The following is a 19,414-nucleotide window of genomic DNA, read 5'->3' on the forward strand; positions in this document are numbered from 1 at the left end:
AGCAAAGAGGACGCAGTCAGCGCGGTATTAGTCAAAACCAATACAAAGATAGAACAACCTATCTATTACGTCAGCAAGACCTCAATTCTGCGGAAAGAAATTATACTAAGATTGAACAACTCATCCTCGCACTGGTATGGGCTACCCAAAAACTGAGAACCTACTTCCTAACTCACCTCGTCAGGGTACCATGCAAAGCACCATTGGAAGCAGTCCTCAAAAGCACGGGAAAAGTGGGCCGAATAGCCAAATGGAACACCCATCTGGACCAATTCAACATCATTCATGAAATTCAACATTCTCAGAAGTCCCAAGTTCTGGCAGATTTCTTAGCAGACCTCCCCCTTGACAACGACGAAGAGATTAAGGGAATACCAGAAGCCGAGGAAGAAAACAAGGATCCAATGGATATCCTCGAACCTGCGAGTCAAAGACAATGGGAAGTCTTCGTCGACGGATCAAAAATAAGGAAGGAGCAGGAATAGGCATTGTCATTATCACCCCAACTGGAGAAAGGATTATACAGGCACTTAGATTGGAATTCAAAGAGCATACCAACAACATTGTTGAATACGAAGCTGTCGTACGCCCTACGTATAATAATAGAGATGGGGGTAACCGATGTAAGGCTGACAAGTGATTCGCAGCTTGTCATACGGCAAATAGGGCTCGAGTATAATGTGTACGATGACACCCTCTCAGCTTACATGGCCTTGGTCCAAACATTGGCATCACAAATCCCGAACATTAAGTTCCGGCACTTATGCAGAAGGGACCTCAGGCACGCGGATGCCCTAGCATATATATCATCCATGCTGAGGGATAAAAATGTCGAAGCTATTAAAATAGCAAGGGTATACGAGCCTTCGATTGCATCTCAATTCTCCTTCGCTACCAATCAAGATACAGTGGAAGAAAATATCGAAGACCAGGTAGGAGAAGACATCCATAATGACTTTGACGAAGAGGATATCCTGTCAAGAGCAAATCAAGACGAAGACTTCAGCAACGAAGATGACTGGAGTGACAATATGCCTTTCTCGAAAAAGGAAGCTTACCTGCGGATCAGAAACAAGCTAGGAAGATACTCTCCAAAGTGGGAAGATATGATCTTCGGGATGGGGTCCTGTATAGAAATCCTTCCTTGGACCATTACTACGTTGCTTGTCCCGGAAAGAGGGGCATCGAATTCTAAATGATATCCATTATGGTGACGCGGGGAATCATAGCGGCATGAGATCACTAGCTGACAAAGCAAAAACGCAAGGATATTACTGGCCGACAATGATACAGGATGCCGCGAGGATGTCCCGACGATGTGAAGAATGTCAGCGCTTCGCAAAAAAGATCCACGCGCCGGCAACAATGTTAAACTCCGTCGATAGCCCGTGGCCATTTGCAAAATGGGGCGTAGACATCGTCGGGCCTTTCATCGAAGGATCAGGGAAAAGACGATTTTTGATAGTAGCCACGGACTACTTCAGTAAATGGGTGGAGGCTAAGGCCTTGGCCAGGATCAGAGACGCGGATGTGTTTACTTTCATATTCCAGAACATCATTTGCAGATTTGGTATACCGCTGAAATTGTATCTGATAACGGCAAGCAATTACAGGGAAAAAATATAGACATGCTCTTCGATACTTTCAAAATAAGAAAGAACAAGTCCACCCCCATATACCCTCAAAGCAACGGACAAGCGGAAGCTACCAACAAGACCCTCGCCCTTATACTCAAAAAACAATTAGACGAGCATAAGGGAAGATGGTGCGAACAACTGCACAATGTGTTATGGGCATACAGGACAACACGAAGATCCGCCACCGGGGAATCCCCGTTTCTTCTAACTTATGGAGCTGAAGCAGTCATACCTACGGAAATCCTCATGCCAACCACGAAGACCGAAGCTTGGGAGAAAAACCTCACAACAGATATGATGTTAGAAAGGTTGGACGACTTGGAAGGAAGAAGGGAAGTAGCATTACAAAAGATGGAAAATTATCAACGAAGACTAGCAAGGGAGTACAACAAAAAGGTAAAGCGGAATTTTGTAGAGGGCAGTATGTGTTGAGAACAATCCCACGGTATCAGCAAGAAAAGAAATGGGGAAAGTTAGCACCTACGTGGGGAGGACCTTTTTAATACACGACGTTGCGGGTAACGGTTCCTACTACCTTCGTAATCTAAAAGGCGAGGTCCTCCGGCATCCTTGGAATGCTAAGTGGCTCAAACCATACTTCCCATAGGAGCAACGCAGATTTGAATCTGCTTGGAGTGTACCAGAAGAAGAAGGGAGCCTGACCGCTCCACATGTTTCTATCTCTGGAAGAGGAATTGCAGGCCTCAACTTATCAATCAAACAAGCTTTCAAATTATCAAGTCAGCGGAATCTATCGACAATATTGGGGAAAGTAGTTAATCTACAATCTCTCAGGGCTCCCCCATCAGTGTCCATAAGTGTAAGACCAGGGGGAAGGCACCCAGCAGAAAGAGATACCCAACCAATCTTAAGGCAACGGGTCGACGGAATGGGTGTGTAAATATTTAATCCCATATCCTAGAACGTTGCCCCGGCCCCCACCGTCTGGGAATCCTTGGCCCAGGATTCCCGGGGGGGGGGGGGGGGGTGACAGGTCTCAAGACGATCACGAAGGTACCTTCCTTCAGTATCGCACTCAAAACACTTAAAAACTTTTGTTTGTTTTTCACAAATGCTTAAAATAAAAACAAACCAACATTGCAGGTATATCAAGAAAAGGATCCATTTCATAAAGGATGATTAAAAAGTGAAAGGCCCAAGGATACACATCAAAAAATATTCCTTTTACAGGATATCAACAAAAAATATTCTTGTTACATGATTACAAAAAGGGAAGGATAATGATGCCGCGGCCCCTACAAAATGCTGCGGTCTCTGCCTAGATTGCTGCCCCATCGGCAGGATTATTCCGAAGACTTGAAGGGACGCTCCCACCAGAAGAAGGTCCCGAGGAGTCAGGAAAGGCAGAAGGAACTGTACGACGACCTCTCCAGCATCTTGTTCGTCTCCTCAGCCAATTGACAACGAGCCTTGTGCTTAATAACTGTTGTCCGCTGTTGGGCTTGGGATAATAACGAAGATAGCCGATTCACTTCTCTAGAAGCAGCACCAATGGCCTCCTCGCGGGTTGCCGCTAAATTCTTGAAATGATTGGTCTGTTCTTCCTGCTGCGCTAAGGAAGATTGAGCCTTTTCAAGTTTTTCATTTGTGACGCGAAGGTGTCCCTCGAGCTCTGAAAAAGACAACACCACGGAGTTAGCGCAGAAAAAAAACACGGTCACACTCGATGAAATAGGATTATACCTTCGACACAAGCCGAAGCCTCTTCATACTCATTAACAACCGCATCTCGCGCTTCATCAAGATGGTCATATTCCGCGGATAATTTCTTATAGTCTAGTTGAAGGTTGGTGAGAGTAAATTGACAGGCATCTAATTCTACCTGCTTCATCGAGTCCATGTGACGAAGTGGTCGACCTCTTTATTTATCTCTGAGACCCCTTTGCTAAGTCTGTACATACACTTCAAGATTCCTCTCAGACTCAGCCTGACGAGCTACTTCAACGCGGGACGCGGCAAGGGCTTGCTTAGAGCATGGGCTTCGGCACGGGCATCATCTTTCTCTGACAAGACAGAGCATATTATCCTTAACCCCTGAAAGAGGAATGGATCGAGCCTTCTGTAATTCTTCTCCAGCAGCTGAATCCTAGACTCCAGCAAGGAAGTACGCTCACGGGCTTCCCGCAGACTATCACGTGTCCACAGCAGTGTGCCATTAAATAAAGCACGATCATGGTTGTACAGATTTTGCATGTCGACCATCTGAACATGCCTCGCGCGCCATACCTCAGCCCGAGCATCCCATTTCTTGGCTTCATTCTTAATTTTCTCAACCAGATCTCTAATACGAGATTTTTGCCGAGCTCTTTCGTTTCGAAGCCATATCAGCTCGGGGACGCCACCCACTGGAGATAGGGTGGGGAGACTCAGACAGAACAACTAAGAAATAGAGGAATGACGACATACTGCGAGGGAAAAAGAACCAAACCTGTGAAAGTTGAAACTTGGCTGCGAGTTTGCTCTAACTCAGCGCGAACACAACAAGCTCGGAACGAAGACCGGCCTCTGCTTCACCCAGCTTCTCTTTCTCCTTGAGGCTTTTCTCAGTTCTTCTATTTCGACCTCAGCCGCAGATAATTCCTTTTCTCTGTGACGAAGCTTAGCCTCGAGCTTCAGAGATTTCGCTTTGAAGAACTGATACAGCACGTGGTTACAATGCTCACTCCTCATCATCTACACATCAAGATGACAAACATTATTTCACCGAAGCATTCGATTGTCACGAAAAAGTATGTACGAAAATTTACCTCCAAGACACGCTGCTGCGGAAAGCCATATTGATACCCGTCGGCGATGGCCATCATATCTGCAACGGAAGTAGGAGGCTCCGGCACAAGGGTAGCTTCGGGAACACTCAAATTTTTCCCCAGGCTTCAGACACCCGCGCCTTAGAAGACATCTCCATCATGCGACGGGTATACGCAGTAGATTCCTTTTCCCCAGCAACAACAGGGGCGGGATGAGGACAAATAGAAGATTCTTTTCCTTGAACCAATCCATGATGGCGTCCTCGCCCTCAGACGTCGGCGACTGGGAAGATTATCAGCAGGCGCATCAATGACCGATTTCCCCTTCTCTGACACGGCCCCCTCAGCACAAATGTCGGCATGCTCCTCCGCGCCTACATGCGCAGCATGCTCCTCCGCGCCACCATCTTCAACAGTAGCGTCTCCATTACCATCACCACCAAGAACATCCCAATTATCATTGGGGGAAAGTAAAGAGAAGTCCTCGGGAAAATCGAGGGCATCGTCAAAGAACTCCCCCGTGGAGTACATCCGATCAAAAGAAAATTCTTGAGAGGCGGGAAGGGTATCCCGACATCACCAGCAGGGACAGAAATGCCCCCAATAACAACGTCATCAGCCACCACGGCTTTGTTCCTTCCTTCATCACCAACATGACCAACGAAGACCTCTTCTTCGACATTGATAGGGGAAGTACCAGTACGTTCCTCCCCATCTGTAATCTCCTCATCCTCAGCAAACTCTTCGTTCACTGGACTAGTAACTTCTTCTTGGGCCTCAGCCTCGCCCATCACAATAGTAGAAGACTGCTTCGGCTTAATCTTTTTCTTCTTCAACACCTGAAAACAACACCACAAAAAGAATTATTTTTCCCGTCAGATGAATTTCTAAAAGAAGAAGCGCGCTAGAATCCGCGTACCTGAGCAGTTGAGGTATTCTTCGGTGGAAGTATAGCACCAGAACCTTCCTCCTCGTCTCCCTCTACGACGTCAAGGGCATAAGGAAAATTCATACCCGCAAAGTTCAAACGCCAGGGACAGAAATCTCCATAACGAGCAGGAGGAGACTCGCGTGGCTTACTACTCTCGGTAGGCCGCCAACCGCGGGGACCAGGAATCCAACCGTAAGCCCACGGACCAACTATTTCGATAACGGTGGCGTGCCACTCGTAGTCATGATCGCGCTTGATCCTCTCGCGCGCTGGGAAGAGTTTCCGATGACTAGACCCCTCCGTGCCAGGAACATACTTCAGCTTGGCATCGCTGACCTCATTTAACAGACGAATCTCGCCCCGAGGAGCAGCGAGATTCCGAAGGCTGACACTCCACGGCTTGCGGTTCCTACTATTGACGTAATCACCGAAGGAGTTATTGAAATTCTCAGGAGTATACCATTCCTTCTCCGCGGGATTGGGGACGTAGCAAGTCATCGACGTCTCCCCTTACTCCGCAGATAGCACTCCTTCAGGGCGCGGAGATAATTCCCCGATAGTTGGGATACGGAACGGCTGTGAGTATTGGTGGAAGAGCCTTCACGACTAGCGAGCACGTCATAGTAGAAGGAATCACCTGATTTGTACAACGGCAGCATAAGACCAGCTTCGAACGCTCCAACCGTCGTTAACAAATGAAATTCATCGAACTCATACTTTGAGATAAGCTCATAAGTAATATCATCCTCAGGGGCATAGAAACGAACCCCGAAGGCTTGAGCTCATGCTTTTCCTTGAATATTTCGAGATCAATATGCTTGAAGGTTACTTTTTTCTTACTAACCGAGACACTACGTATCAAGGGGGCAGCCTCATCCTCCTCGGCGGGGCCGGATGAACTAATGAACGCTTCGGAAGCTTTTCTCTTCCGGAGGATTCTTTGAAGATTCAGCCCTCGGAACTACACCCTTCGTATTCTTCCCTTTAAAAGTTGGAGGGGACCGCAGATGATGCTCGGGCACTAACGAACGTAGAGGAGGAACGTCAAAAGCAACACACGAGGCGGAGCCTGCGTACTCCTAATATCATCACGAGGACGAGACGCTGCGCGATCGAAGACTCTTCGGGAACCAGAAGGATTTGTCGGAGGAATCTCTTCCCTAGAAGACGAGGCCTTCGCTCCAGAAGAAACTCGACTCCGACGACATCATCTTGAGACTCTCTACGCGGAGGAGATCTCGATAACCAGAACCAGGAGTCTGACAAGTAAGCCGCGGACGGTCAGACATGGCTGCGAAAAGATTAAAATCAAGAACAAGTTACACACATTCAAAACATTACCAAAGATCAAAAAACCACATCAATAGCAATACACACACGATAACGCAGAAACCCTAAAATTAGTATACATGCTCAAAATTCCATAAAATTCAGACCCTCAAAAACTCAAATACAAGAAAAACAGTGGCTTCCTTGATTTAAGATAAAGAACAGGGGCAAACTAGTATGCAAGCATCAAAAAGAAGTTCTTCATCACAAACAAGGAACAACAGTAGCAGAGAATTTACAAATCAACACAGCGTAAAACAGTGGAAATAAAGAAAAGAAAAACTTACCGGCAAAAACAGCAGCAGAAGAAACAAACAGTGGAAGCGGGCGTGATTAATGCTAGGGTGCAGAGAATTTAAGATCACAGGTTCAATAAAGACTGACAGAGAATTTAAGGTCACAGGTTCAATGAAGACAGACAGAAAATTTAAGGGCTGAAAAACAAAGAACGAAACTGAGAGAATGTTTAGGAAAATGAAATTAATTTTCTTTCTCTCCTTAATATACCCGAAAGAAAGAAGGAATTAATGGAGGAATGGGAAACGTGCCCGTTACATAAGCAGTTAATGCACGAATAAAGACGTCCCAAGTATCTAGGAAAATTTATTAGGAGTGAGAAGAATAGCGACGATAGTTTTTCTCAGGCACCCATTAGACATTCAAGCCCGAAGAAAGGGCAAATTGGTGTACACATATATCTCACTATCAGACACGTGTATATAAAAAGATACGTGGAAAGCATGCAGGACAAACATCAAACATGATGCGCCACGAAACACCAATAAACCCGAGGAGTTACTTTATCGCATCCCTAAAAGAGAAGCTAGGATCAACGGTGGAGAGAAAGTTAGCTGACACGGACGTGACAGCAGAAGACACTTGTCTGACACGCAGACCCCTCAACTACCCACATTAAACACTCTGAGCATGTACGTGTCGATCAACTGTGGAACGAGCGGGATGCCTCTGCGGGATCAAGGGCAAACACAGACCTCTGCGTGATAGACGCAAGGACCAAGAATATAGGTTCCAACGGTCATCAGAGATGGGTCCCACATTCTAACCTTAATAAATACCACCTAACCACCAAGATACCCCGTCTCCACCAAGAGGAAAGGGGATCGGAAGAATCAGGAAGGGAAGGAGAGAGAGAGTTTGCAAGTGTAAGTTAATCATTTAGAAGAGAGAAACATGTAAACCCAAAAGTCATTCGACTATTCGTGTAACCGTGAAGAATATAGTAAAACAACAAACCCCGTGGACGTAGGCCTTAGTGCTGAACCACGTAAACCTTGGTCTTATTTACATTTCAGCACTTTATATTTATTTAGCCTCATGGATCTTTACTTATACGTTTTGTTTCTTTGCTTGTACTTATATCCCGTGCGCAAACGCCTCGCATGGAGTTGTTAGATGAGGCTATGATAAACCCGAAGGTTTTGAGCCAATGAATCAACACTAGGATATTATCATCACAAATCTCCTTAGATGATGATGATTGATTGTGAGCACTCGGATCCCTTCGTGATTTGTGTGTTCACAATGAAAGAAGAAGAAATACCAATTCCACCGGAAGCTTGCACAATTATACCCGACAAATGAAATCCGTCGATAAAACCATAACCAAGTGATCAAACAAGCCCGCGCAGCTCAACTGCTAGGTTGACAAAAACCAAAATTCAAAAATGGTCAAGGCACGTCGTCACACTTTAGTTGTTGGACCTAAGCATGAAAAAACCTCTAGGTAAACAAGTTTATATTCATACAAAGAATCTTAACTTAATACAAAATCTCTAACACTACATATAACCCTTATTCTTATTTTCATTAGACGAGTTTCAATTAGGTAATAAATATTAAGCTTCAATCGATATAGTATTCAACATACATCATACTACAGTTAAAATGAAAGCTTCGTCCGAAAAAAGAAGAAAAAAAGTCAAACTTAAAGCTACCATGCTAAGCTATTGCTTACCACAAATCTTACCAACACATAAATAAGATGAGATTTATTGTAAGCAGCAGCTTGATTCAAATTAATTCTCACTTTACAATTCTAAGTTGCAACCAAATTGTACAGGGCCAATAAATTTTTCAGGCATCTCCAACTTTGTCAATGAAATTGTTCCATTTTGTTTCTCAAACTCTACCGCATAACAATTTGGCAGTCCGCCAAAGATTTTTGCACCAATCACAAACATTTTGTCCTTCCACGTTGCAATAAAAGTTCCCAGATGTACATCCGAAGGAAGCCTGATCAACCGCTGCCATGTGGAACCATGCAAGCATGCCAAATATGTCGAATCACATTTGTACAGATTTCCTTGGTGATCGAATACACATGTTTTATGGCACACGTCCGTCTCTAATAAATCCTTTTCATCCGAATCCCAATTCCACGTGTTGACGTCAAAAATTTCAGCTGATTTGTCAAAATCTCCTTGCATCTCAGTTTCATACCCACCTATGACGTGGAACTTGCCAGCATAGAACAAACCCTTACATTCATCTCTCGGTCTTGCCATGTCAGGAAGTGAGGACCATACATCACCCATAACATCATAAGCTAGAGCAGATCTCAAGGTGTTCTTTTCCTGGTCGTGTCCACCAGCGATGTAAACCATACGATTCAAATCGGACACACAAGCAAAAGACGATCTCTTACCACCAGGCATATCAACACCACGTCGCCACATCCCGGTGCTTAAATCGTAAATATAAACCGAATTCAAAAGTTCCCAGGTTTTGGTATTCCAGCCGCCAATAACGACAATATTCCGGCCAACTCCGGCACTGTGACAAAAGCGAGGTAAACCATCTTCACAACCGGGAATAGGCGGCAACTCCTTCAATTCCCCCTTACCCGGTTCAAAAAGACCAAGACGGTATGCCGGTGCAGTAGAAGTTACAGATTTTTTTGGCGTAAGAAAAGTGATCGGATGAGTTTGGATTAGTCCAATAAGACTCTGGTTGAACCCACTTGTTTTTCTTTCTTGAAGAAATTCTTTCGATTCGATCTCTTGTTTCCATTTTCTTGAAACGGAAGTAAGCGTCGGAAATTGATCGAACGGAACTCGAATTAAACATTGTCTTCCTATCTCATCTAGTAAACCTGGAATTATCTCCATCCGTGCAGTAGAAATGGACACAATTTTGATAATGCTCCTGTTGATGGTAGTTGAACAAGTTTGTAAGTGAATGAAAACGTCTGAGTTAGCTCATCTATTTATAGAGTCTGTGTACATTTTGTCAATGTTTTGGATGACCAAATATAAACATGACTCGTGTGGAGATGGTCATAGACTCGATCCAGAAATACATGGAAGGTGCAATTAAGAAAATGAAAAAAGAATATACAGTGTGCGAGAGCAACATAGCTATGTAGAAAACCGATTCACGGAGAATAGTCTCTGAGGGAGCCGACAGAAAAGACTAAAAAATATCATGAACCATCAGCCCTATCAAATGTAGTGGATCCTGTCCTTGATACTAATAGCTCGAGTCCAAAGCTGATTGCTTCAGAATGAGCTTAATTTTCTTTCTTTTAGGATTTTTAATAGCCTATTTAAGTGTGAATTCAAATCTTATTGGAGCATATTCCATCACAAGGGAGTAATTTTCCTGTTTATGGGATAGTCAATGCGTCACAAGTCGCAGTTTAGTTTATTCTCCTCTTTAACTTGTTTTTGGAAGCAAAGCACATCATATAAAGTTGGAAAAAGTATCATTAGGACGGTAACTAGTTTGATGCTTGGTGTGTTGTAATATTGTAAGTGACTTTTTTTTTTTTTTTTTTTTGAAACTGAAAGATTTTAATTGATCATAGATTATGTCTTCCTGTACTACATGATAATGTAATCAGGAGGATCTAACAACCAAACACCACAAAGTCTATCAACTCTAGCAGATTTAGATAATATGTCTGCGACTTTATTTTTCTCTTTTGGCACACAAAGACATTTCCAAGAGGTGAACATACTAAATAAAGACCTAATATCTAGAACTAAATTATAAATTCTACAATCCACGTTGAAAGAAGTTTTGACAACAGCATCCGCAACCAACTTTGAGTCTAACTCAAATACCACTTTCTCCAGGTTTAATTCTTTTGCCCATCGACAAGCCTCCCACAAAGCTTTACATTCAGCTTGGACTGGTCCTGTAGCTTTAGCTAGGTAGATATACTTTGAGCCCCCTGCAAAATCATGTAAAATCAGTCCAATGCCTCCAGTATTATCATTAAGTAAGAAACAACCATCACAGTTAATTTTAAAAATTCCTCTTGAAGGAGGACACCAATGCAGACCAACTCGAGGTTGAGCAGGAACTGAGTTACGAGAAGATTGGAGCTTGTTTTCGAAATCTAAGATATCTTTCCTGCATCTACGGATAATTGAATCTGTAGTGACATTTCTTCCTTTGTAAGTCTTGTCACAGCGCTCATTCCAGATACGTACACCATGCAACAATAATAATTTTGCATAGTTCAGCTTCTTGTATCTGATGCGCCAAAAGTCTATCCACCAGTTCACATAGAGTTTCTTGTAAAGACGATCCACATAAACTTTGTAAACCAAGAGTGACAAACCAAACCCTTTTAGCAGTGTCGCATTCAAGGATGCAGTGAGTGCTCGTTTCAAAATGAGTGGAACAGAAAGAACAGCAGGAATCATCTGGTTCAATGAAGTGTGTAAGTTTATCTTTAGAAGGAAGAATGTCCTTATGCATTTCCAAGCAAACTGTGTGAGGGGAAGTTTCCAAAGTCTCTTGAAGATAGAATTCATACGTTGGCCAACTGTGTTGGTTATATTTTTCTCCTCAAACATTTTGCGATAAGCTGATTTTACTGAGAAAGCACCGTTACTCTCCAGTGTCCAGACCAGTCTATCTTCGCAGTGATGATGAATAGAAATATCGAGGATGTAGCCTGCTGTAGTGCTGTCAAAGAGACTGAATATGAGATTGTAATCCCAGCAACCAGAATTCTGCACAAACAGTTGGTGAACATAGACGTAGTTAAGATGATCAGTAACACCATTTTTTGGAACTGGAGGCCCCTCCAATTGTTCAATACTTCAATCCGTCTTTCCAGATCAGAATTCTTTTCCATTTCCAAGACTCCAACAGCTATATTTCTTTATGAATTCCAGCTCACTACTAATATCGTAAGTGATTTGAATAGGTTCTGAAAGCTATATTTACTGATCCCACAGTAACTATCAATCGATGACGAAAATAAGAAAATATTTTCCAAGTTATCTTCCTAGTCTACTACTTCGCATGTCAACTAAAACGTTTCTGTCCATCAGAAGATCTAATTTGATAAAACGTTTGTCCATTAGACCTTCAGTAACTTTCAATCAATTAAAATCTAATGATATACCAAGTACTCTCAAGATCTAATCGATGAGATGAGTAAAGAATTTGATGCTAGGAGCGAGTTTCGAACTGAGGTCTCTGAACAACTTTTGCTAGCTGAACAAAACCGCAAGCTGATTTAAAAGGAGGGCCGACTCCTATCTGGCCCTAAAAGAATCTTGTAACATGCTAGGACTCGAACAAATAGCACATTGCTACCAAAAGAGGAGATAATAGTAGTATTGTGGTACCAGAAGAATTCATAGTCCATCCTAATATCATCACCATTCCAACCAACAGGTTTATACTGAACTGATTCGAGACTAGAAATTGATATATTGAACCCATAACTGAAGAAAACTATTCCCAGTAACAATGTAAAAGCTACGGGAAACTGCATTGAGGAATAGTGTCAGTAAAAGTATGTTGCCTCAAACGCCTTTGGCATATGAGAAAGCAAGGAGTTCAATGACCTCTGCAACAAAACGTGCACAAATGACTTCCAAACTGAGATATGACATCCACGAGACCTCCAAAGCCTCCAACTGCCATCACCTGAACAGGAAAGATACGAGGATAAGGGACATTATATATTTATCTAGTGAGAATACCTTTGAATTCAGGAATGTTAGCAGTGAGGACAAGAAAAAGGAAGTGGCCAAATTTAAAAAGCAATTAGAATAGAATGTACGTGTCTTCCTCACTATCCACAAATGCATAGGGGCCACGAATGGTATGACATGTATAAACCTAGATGTACTAATAGTCTAAGCAAAGGAAAGTACTGTAGCAAAGGAAATGTAGATGTAGTAATAAAATGAAAAGTACTGTAACATATAAGCAAAGGAAAAAAATTCTGTCAAGAGTAAAGATATGGAAAAGGAATAAAGAAGATGAAGGTAATACATACACCCGATGGATGAAGGGAAATGGAAAATGCTGATTGTGGGGCACACTGAATCTGTGAGAGTGTCATCCCATTTAAATCAAACCGGCTGAGTACAGGTTCTGCTCCAACTGCTAAAATCTGGTATACAGAATACAAGTAACATGTAAATAAATAGAACTTCAAACATGTGATACTATCTGGAACGGGCTATATCCAGCAAAACCAGAACTGATGACAGTCTCAAAAAGTAACATAAGATATCAGGAAGGCAAGAAAGCCATTGAACGAAATAAAGAAATACGCATTTGTCTATATTTTAGGCAATACATGAAGGAAACTAACATAAACAAAGAAGGATTCTTGGTATGCTTCACATAACTCAGTTATTTACTCAGACAAGAAGAGACCTAGAGGCTCTGTTGATTGTGACGACGGTACTGAAATTATTTAAAAGGGAGAGAATGTGAATCTTTAGTAACTACTGGAGATGAGATAACAAGTGGAAAAGATGATTATGTCTTTATTTGATTATCTGACTTCCAAATGCCAAATCTAAACACTAGGGAAACTGGTAGCTACTAGCTAGAGATAAATAACGATCATGTCGTAAGGGAAACAAAATTAATTTTCTCAAGGATTTCAAGGAATGAGAATTTACTCGATTGTCATCAAACACCAAGTCTTGCGTAGGAGAGCAAGTTTCAATCCTCGAGATGCACTCAGAGGCAGGAAGGTTCCAGATTGACAAACTCCTACCACTGCCACAAGCCTGGAGAATGAAATATAGGGCTATTTAGTTAAAATAATTGAAAAACAAATAATTTCTTCTCATAGGAAAGAGAAACATTGTCCCGCTCCATTGTCATAGAAAAACAAAGATGCCTCTAATATAATGAGCAATTCATTGACAAAACAACCATCGAGTCCTTTCCAACTATGAAATGTCCCACATTATGGGGATCGAAGCATGGGTTTGTTGTATTGCAAATATTAAAATATTTGAGTGTGCATAAGCTACATAGAGAATCTGGTCAACTAGATGAACATAACTTCATCTCTTACTCACTTAATGCTTTTCAGAGCGCCAAATTCTGGTCTATCATGATCACATCTTAGACTTCCCATGACTAGTAGAACGAAAAATGTAGTAGATGCCAGCCTTTTAGCATACAAAATGTAATATCAAACATACCTAAAAGAGAAACATCGGCTATGTAAAATAGGCATTGCAGTATAACACACAAAAAGAAATTCTTACCAGCCAGCTGTCACTTGAATCCAGACCAATGCAACTTATCCATGGGAAAGCTTCCTTAGACTCCATTTGCTTTGGCTCTATGATGTTTACACATTTTCCATTTCTGCAGTCTATATTACCCCCATCAGATGGCAGAAGTGCAACCGAACTTGAGCATGGGTCAAATACTAAATTATGAAACTTTGTCTGATCTTGTGTTGTTTACATATAGTTGCATGCAGGATTCTAGGTTATATGTCAGATTCCTATTGTTGCATTAGATTTTAGAGAAACAAAAGCAGGATAGAAGGATCATTTCTATATTGTTATTTTTGGCAAAAATTTACTAGAAAGATAGCTCACCCCAGATTCGCATGCTCCCATCCTCTGAACCAGTTATGATCTAAAACCCAAAACGTTGGAATTGGTGAGCCTTAATAATAGGATTAATAAAGACTGCCGACGCAAATTGGAGAGTAAGACTATGGTAGTGTAAAGAATTACCTGATTGCTTGAATTACGTGCAACTACGCAATGCAAGTAGTCTGTGTGGCCTCTGAAAACCATTTTAATTTGGCTTGTTTCCTAGAAACAAAACAGAATGAATTCAAATTTTCTAGGAAGAGATATTGATGAAACCTTGCTCCTTTAATGGATATTAGGATGAACTTCTGATATGTAGAAAAGAAGGAAACCAAAGGCGGGATTTCTAAAGGTATGTAATATCGTCGCCTATAGAAAATACATACCACATCCCAACAATAAGCACAAGAATCACCAGCAGCTGAAAAAATGGATCCCCCCTGCCAAAATTAAATAAAGCTTCCATGAAAATACCGCACACATAAAATGAACACTCACAGCTAGACAATGTCCTCCATCTCCAGGAATTGTTGAGGGAACAGAACATCCTAACAAAGGAACCAGCACGATAGCACTATATTTACCAGCAATGTCACCAAATGAAAAACAGAAGATACATGACAATTTGACAAATAAAGAAAGAATCTTAACAAACCTGATAATCAATGGCTAGGGCATTATTTTCAGGAATTGGAGAAAGAGAACCCCAAGGACCTCTAGAATAAGAAAATAAAAAACAATGTAAGGATAACATCAATGAAAGTGGTTTACAAAAAGATAACATATTAAAGCTGGGGGGAAAGTTGTAGTTCCATTAAACACTAGAAAAGCCCATTAATGAAACAAGATTAGACCAAACATATCAAGGTTACTGACAACTTGCCAGGAACATAAAGACCGAGATCAGCCAGATAACGCTTACTGTTAAGAAATTTATTTTGGATTTAATGCATTTCTATCCTTAACTGACCACTCGTGATTCCATAAGAATTTCAAGAGAAAAGTCTTGAGAAAAACCAGTTCAGATGGCAAAATGAATTCTCTTCTCTTTTTCAGATTATAAAGATAAAACTACGCACATGCTATTCTTTCTGAAGCCTCAACTAAACGTGTGAGGTGGCTTTTCTGTTATCCCGAAGTCAGATAGTTCCGTGCAAAGGTGCCTATAAGAGATAAAAGATACCAGTTTACCTTTTGTTAGGGCATGAGCTAACTATGTAACCATTGAAACATGATGGTATTAAAAAATGACGACAGGATACTATCTAACTCAAGGCCCATTCATTGAGCAGATGCTTATTGAGAACCAGATTACAAAGGAATAGGTTCAGGAGATAGGCCACTACCAAAGTTACTGAACTATGATAACAAGCTAGAGAAAACATGTGTAAGCAAGACACGAAAGCTTATGTTACGTGATAACTTACTTACGCTGAGGGTTCACCAAGTCAAGTACAGGCTTCAAATCAGTTTCTGCAATTGAAAACCGATTAGCAAGATGTGTGACATCCTAAATACGGCATCAAATTTATCACAGAAATACATGGTAATATAGAAAATAATAGAATCAAAATACTTCCTATAGAATCATCACCATCTAGAAGAGGAAACTAATTACTCCTACCCATGGATTACCTGCATACCTTGGGCATGACAACCTGAATTAAGGATTGTATTCCACCTCCACCCTTGAATACGACCATCATCTCCACAACTACACAATGATATTGAAACAAGTCAGGAATAAGTCAGGCATTCATAGTAAGTATTCTTATGCAAACCAGATTTGTGATCCTTTTTCTTTTAAAGGACAAATACCAAATTCACTATCAGTTTTGAAACAGATGATGTCCCACTGTTCAAATTTTGAACTATGGAATTCAGAAGTACAGCGGTTAACTACTGAAATAGACTTTGCTTTTACCAGAAATGACTTGAGCAAATTCAATTTTAAAATAGCTACCTAGCAAAGAGTAAGTAATCATTATGTGAATAAACTCATCCAGTGGATGTGATTCTAGCAACTGTAACAAATGGACTAAGATATCATTATGTGAATCATATCTTAAGATATCATTGAATATGAGCCCAGCACACTCCATGACGACCACAGACAATACTCTAAGTACCTTAACAAATCAACAACCATGAACAACTTATTCCAAGTAATAACTAGTTCCATTGCTTTTCTGATAAATAATAAACTCGTTCCACACTGTTAAGCCCCTAAATTACTTCTACAAAAGTACACATGCTACTCAGCCTCCATTAAGTACCACATAGCAAACCACAGGGGAAACGAGCAGCACCCCATAACTATGGCTTGTTTTGCAGACTTGTAATCTTAAATGTAGTCCAACTATCGTTTCATATTCACATCCATCAAAAACGAAACCCATTCGTAATAGTACTACTACTAAGCTAATGACAATTCACATTGTTCAAAGAGAAAGAGTGAGAGAGAGACCTCAACAGTAAAGAATCATCTCCATCACCAAAGAATTTGACATCATAAGCAGGTCCATTATGCCCTTTAAGTAAACAAAACGGTTCAGCCACTGAAGAAGATGCACACATATTCCTTCAAACAAAAATTAAAAAATTACTTCCCAACTCCAAGCAATTCATCATTAAAATCTGAAATTTTAAAAACCCATTACTTACATTTGATTTCCACTCTTGCTAAACCAGAGATGCTACAAACAAAAACAAGAAAAAGAAAAAAAAAACCCAAATTCATTAAACTCAAGAGTTAGTCAAAATTAGTCAAATGGAAGAAAAGGGTTTTGAGATTACATGATTAGAGATACAAGAAGCGATAGAATAAGGAGCAACGGATCCATCACTAGAAGCAACAACAATGTATTCAGGGTTTTGAGAAGAAGGAGCAAAGACTGTTCTGAATACAGTTCTAGATTGAATCTCTCTTTCTTTTAATATACTCTTTCTATATGATTCTTCATCCCAATTCCTTGCATCTCCTCCCATTTTACCAGATCGCCCTAAAACTGGAAAATTAGAGGGGTAGTTTTAGGGTTTGATTTTGCCCTTGGGGATGGCGGGAATGAAACCCTCACTTAAGTGGTATACAACTAATGAAGTCCGAAGGGAAGAACTGGGAACTAAACTAATATTTCAACCCAAATTTCCCGGCGGACCTTAATGGTGCGTCTAGCCTAAAATGCTTTGAAAGCTGTTTTTGGGCCTACATGAATCTTATTAGGCATACCTAATAAAGATAAAAAAGAAGGCGCAATTGGGATATGGAAATTAATTGGGGATATGAATTACTTTCCTCAACCAAATGTGTCTGTTAAGGGGTGTTTTTTGTACCGAAAATACTAAAACACCGTTAGATTAATTAAAAAACATTGTGAAAAGACTGTTATATCCTTTCTCCTAAAACTTAAAATGTAAAAACCAAATCATTTATCCCCATCTACACCATCAGTTCTGGCACACTCGGTTAGGGTTAGGTTTTGAATTTATTTTTTTCTTTCATCTTCCTCTCTTCTTCTTCATCGTTCTTCATACTCTACGATTAATCGTTTAATCAAAAATTTATTCGTCGATTAAAACCAACCCATAATAATGCCTCCACGAAAGAAATCAGATGCCCAATCGAAATCAAAATCGATTGCTCAACAGAAATTAGAGAAAAGGCTTGCTTTGATTGCTCAAGAGCAAGAACACGAAGAACAAGAGTTATCGGACGATCAACTACTCAGAAATATGGCTTATGTGAGAAGGTAAGTCATTTAAAACTGTTTAATTAGTGTTTCAATCGATTTGTAGCTATGGGTTTAGGTCAAAATCGCGAAACCCTAACTGAAACAGTTGAGTTTCAGTAGTTCCGGCACTCAATTTAGTATGAATACCACACCGAAAATCAGTATCGGCATTCAATCTAGGATGAAGACCACACCGGTATTCAGTTCCGACATCTAATTTAGGTTGAAGACCGCACCGGAACTTAGTTTCAGAATTGTATTTAGGATGAACACCACTTCTGAACCTAGTACCGGCATTGATTTGAACTTTTACGAGTACGCCGGTAGTAAGCTTCTAATAAACAGAAAACCCTGGGATTTTGTTATTTGTACCGGCGTGCATTTTAGGTTAGATTCCATGCCGGTACTTGAGTTTTGGTATCAAGAAACTTTAGAACTACTACCGGCGTCCTCGACAATTTTGTTTCAATGCCGGTACTGTGTTCCGGCATTTGTTTTTATTTTACATAGCTGTCGATATTAGCTCCAGGCATGTTCGATACTTTTTTTTAGTATGCCGGTAGTGATGATTCTATGCCGTGATGTGTGTATCTATGCCGGTATTAGAAATTAAAGTTAGTTGTCTTATATTTATTTCGTGCTTCTTTTGAAATAGATCTAAAGCAAAGGAGGCTAACAAAGGAAAAGCTAAAGATGCTGTCACTAAGAAAAGAAGGAAGGATGGTCTTGATACTCCTTAGTCTCTGCCTCCTCGAGGGAAAAACAAAAAGCGTTTGGGTGCTAATACAAGAGGAGAAATTTGGGAGAGTGGTCGTGATCGTAGTAAAACCGGAGTTGTTGAGGAGGAAGATGAGCAAGATGAAGAGGAAAGTGAGGAAGAAAATGAGATTGATCCAACTCAATTAGAAATCCAAAGCCAAAGAATAGTGGAACAAGGTGGTCCAAGTCAACAACCCACACAAGGCAAGGGGAAATGCAAAGGAAAAATAAAAGTTAAAGGTTCGCACCTTCCTCATGTTGATGACATGATTCCCGACCTTGATCGTGGTAGAATTCGGGGCGCATCTTCTTTTGATCCGGGGTATCTATTTGGCTACAAGGACTCGTAGGCTCGTATTATATATCAGACCTACGTAAGAATTTCTATCTCGTGTATATGTATTGTTTTGTA

General features: G+C 41.0%; 3 protein-coding genes across 3 annotated transcripts; all 3 read right to left on the reverse strand.

The window, feature by feature from the left end:
* Positions 1-8,507: 8,507 nt before the first annotated feature.
* On the reverse strand, positions 8,508-9,846 carry LOC113301463 (F-box/kelch-repeat protein At1g15670-like). The gene has a single exon (XM_026550236.1). It carries the CDS (start codon positions 9,791-9,793, stop codon positions 8,714-8,716), a length of 1,080 nt encoding a protein of 359 aa, XP_026406021.1. The 5' UTR covers positions 9,794-9,846; the 3' UTR covers positions 8,508-8,713.
* Positions 9,847-10,507: 661 nt separating this feature from the next.
* Positions 10,508-11,775, reverse strand: LOC113306256. The gene is made up of 2 exons (XM_026555215.1): positions 11,740-11,775; positions 10,508-11,650 (listed from the first exon to the last, which is right to left on the reverse strand). Exons 1-2 carry the CDS (start codon positions 11,773-11,775, stop codon positions 10,508-10,510), a joined length of 1,179 nt encoding a protein of 392 aa, XP_026411000.1.
* Positions 11,776-12,219: 444 nt separating this feature from the next.
* Positions 12,220-17,623, reverse strand: LOC113303609 (THO complex subunit 6-like). Its single transcript, XM_026552651.1, has 13 exons — positions 17,309-17,623; positions 17,177-17,208; positions 16,980-17,093; positions 16,156-16,226; positions 15,940-15,985; positions 15,168-15,228; positions 14,899-14,952; positions 14,654-14,734; positions 14,513-14,552; positions 14,171-14,280; positions 13,571-13,681; positions 12,934-13,050; positions 12,220-12,578 (listed from the first exon to the last, which is right to left on the reverse strand). Exons 1-13 carry the CDS (start codon positions 17,498-17,500, stop codon positions 12,489-12,491), a joined length of 1,119 nt encoding a protein of 372 aa, XP_026408436.1. The 5' UTR covers positions 17,501-17,623; the 3' UTR covers positions 12,220-12,488.
* Between the last annotated feature and the right edge of the window lie 1,791 nt (positions 17,624-19,414).

The sequence above is a fragment of the Papaver somniferum genome, chromosome 8 (genome assembly GCF_003573695.1).
Source record: "Papaver somniferum cultivar HN1 chromosome 8, ASM357369v1, whole genome shotgun sequence".
NCBI classification, from domain to species: Eukaryota; Viridiplantae; Streptophyta; class Magnoliopsida; order Ranunculales; family Papaveraceae; genus Papaver; species Papaver somniferum.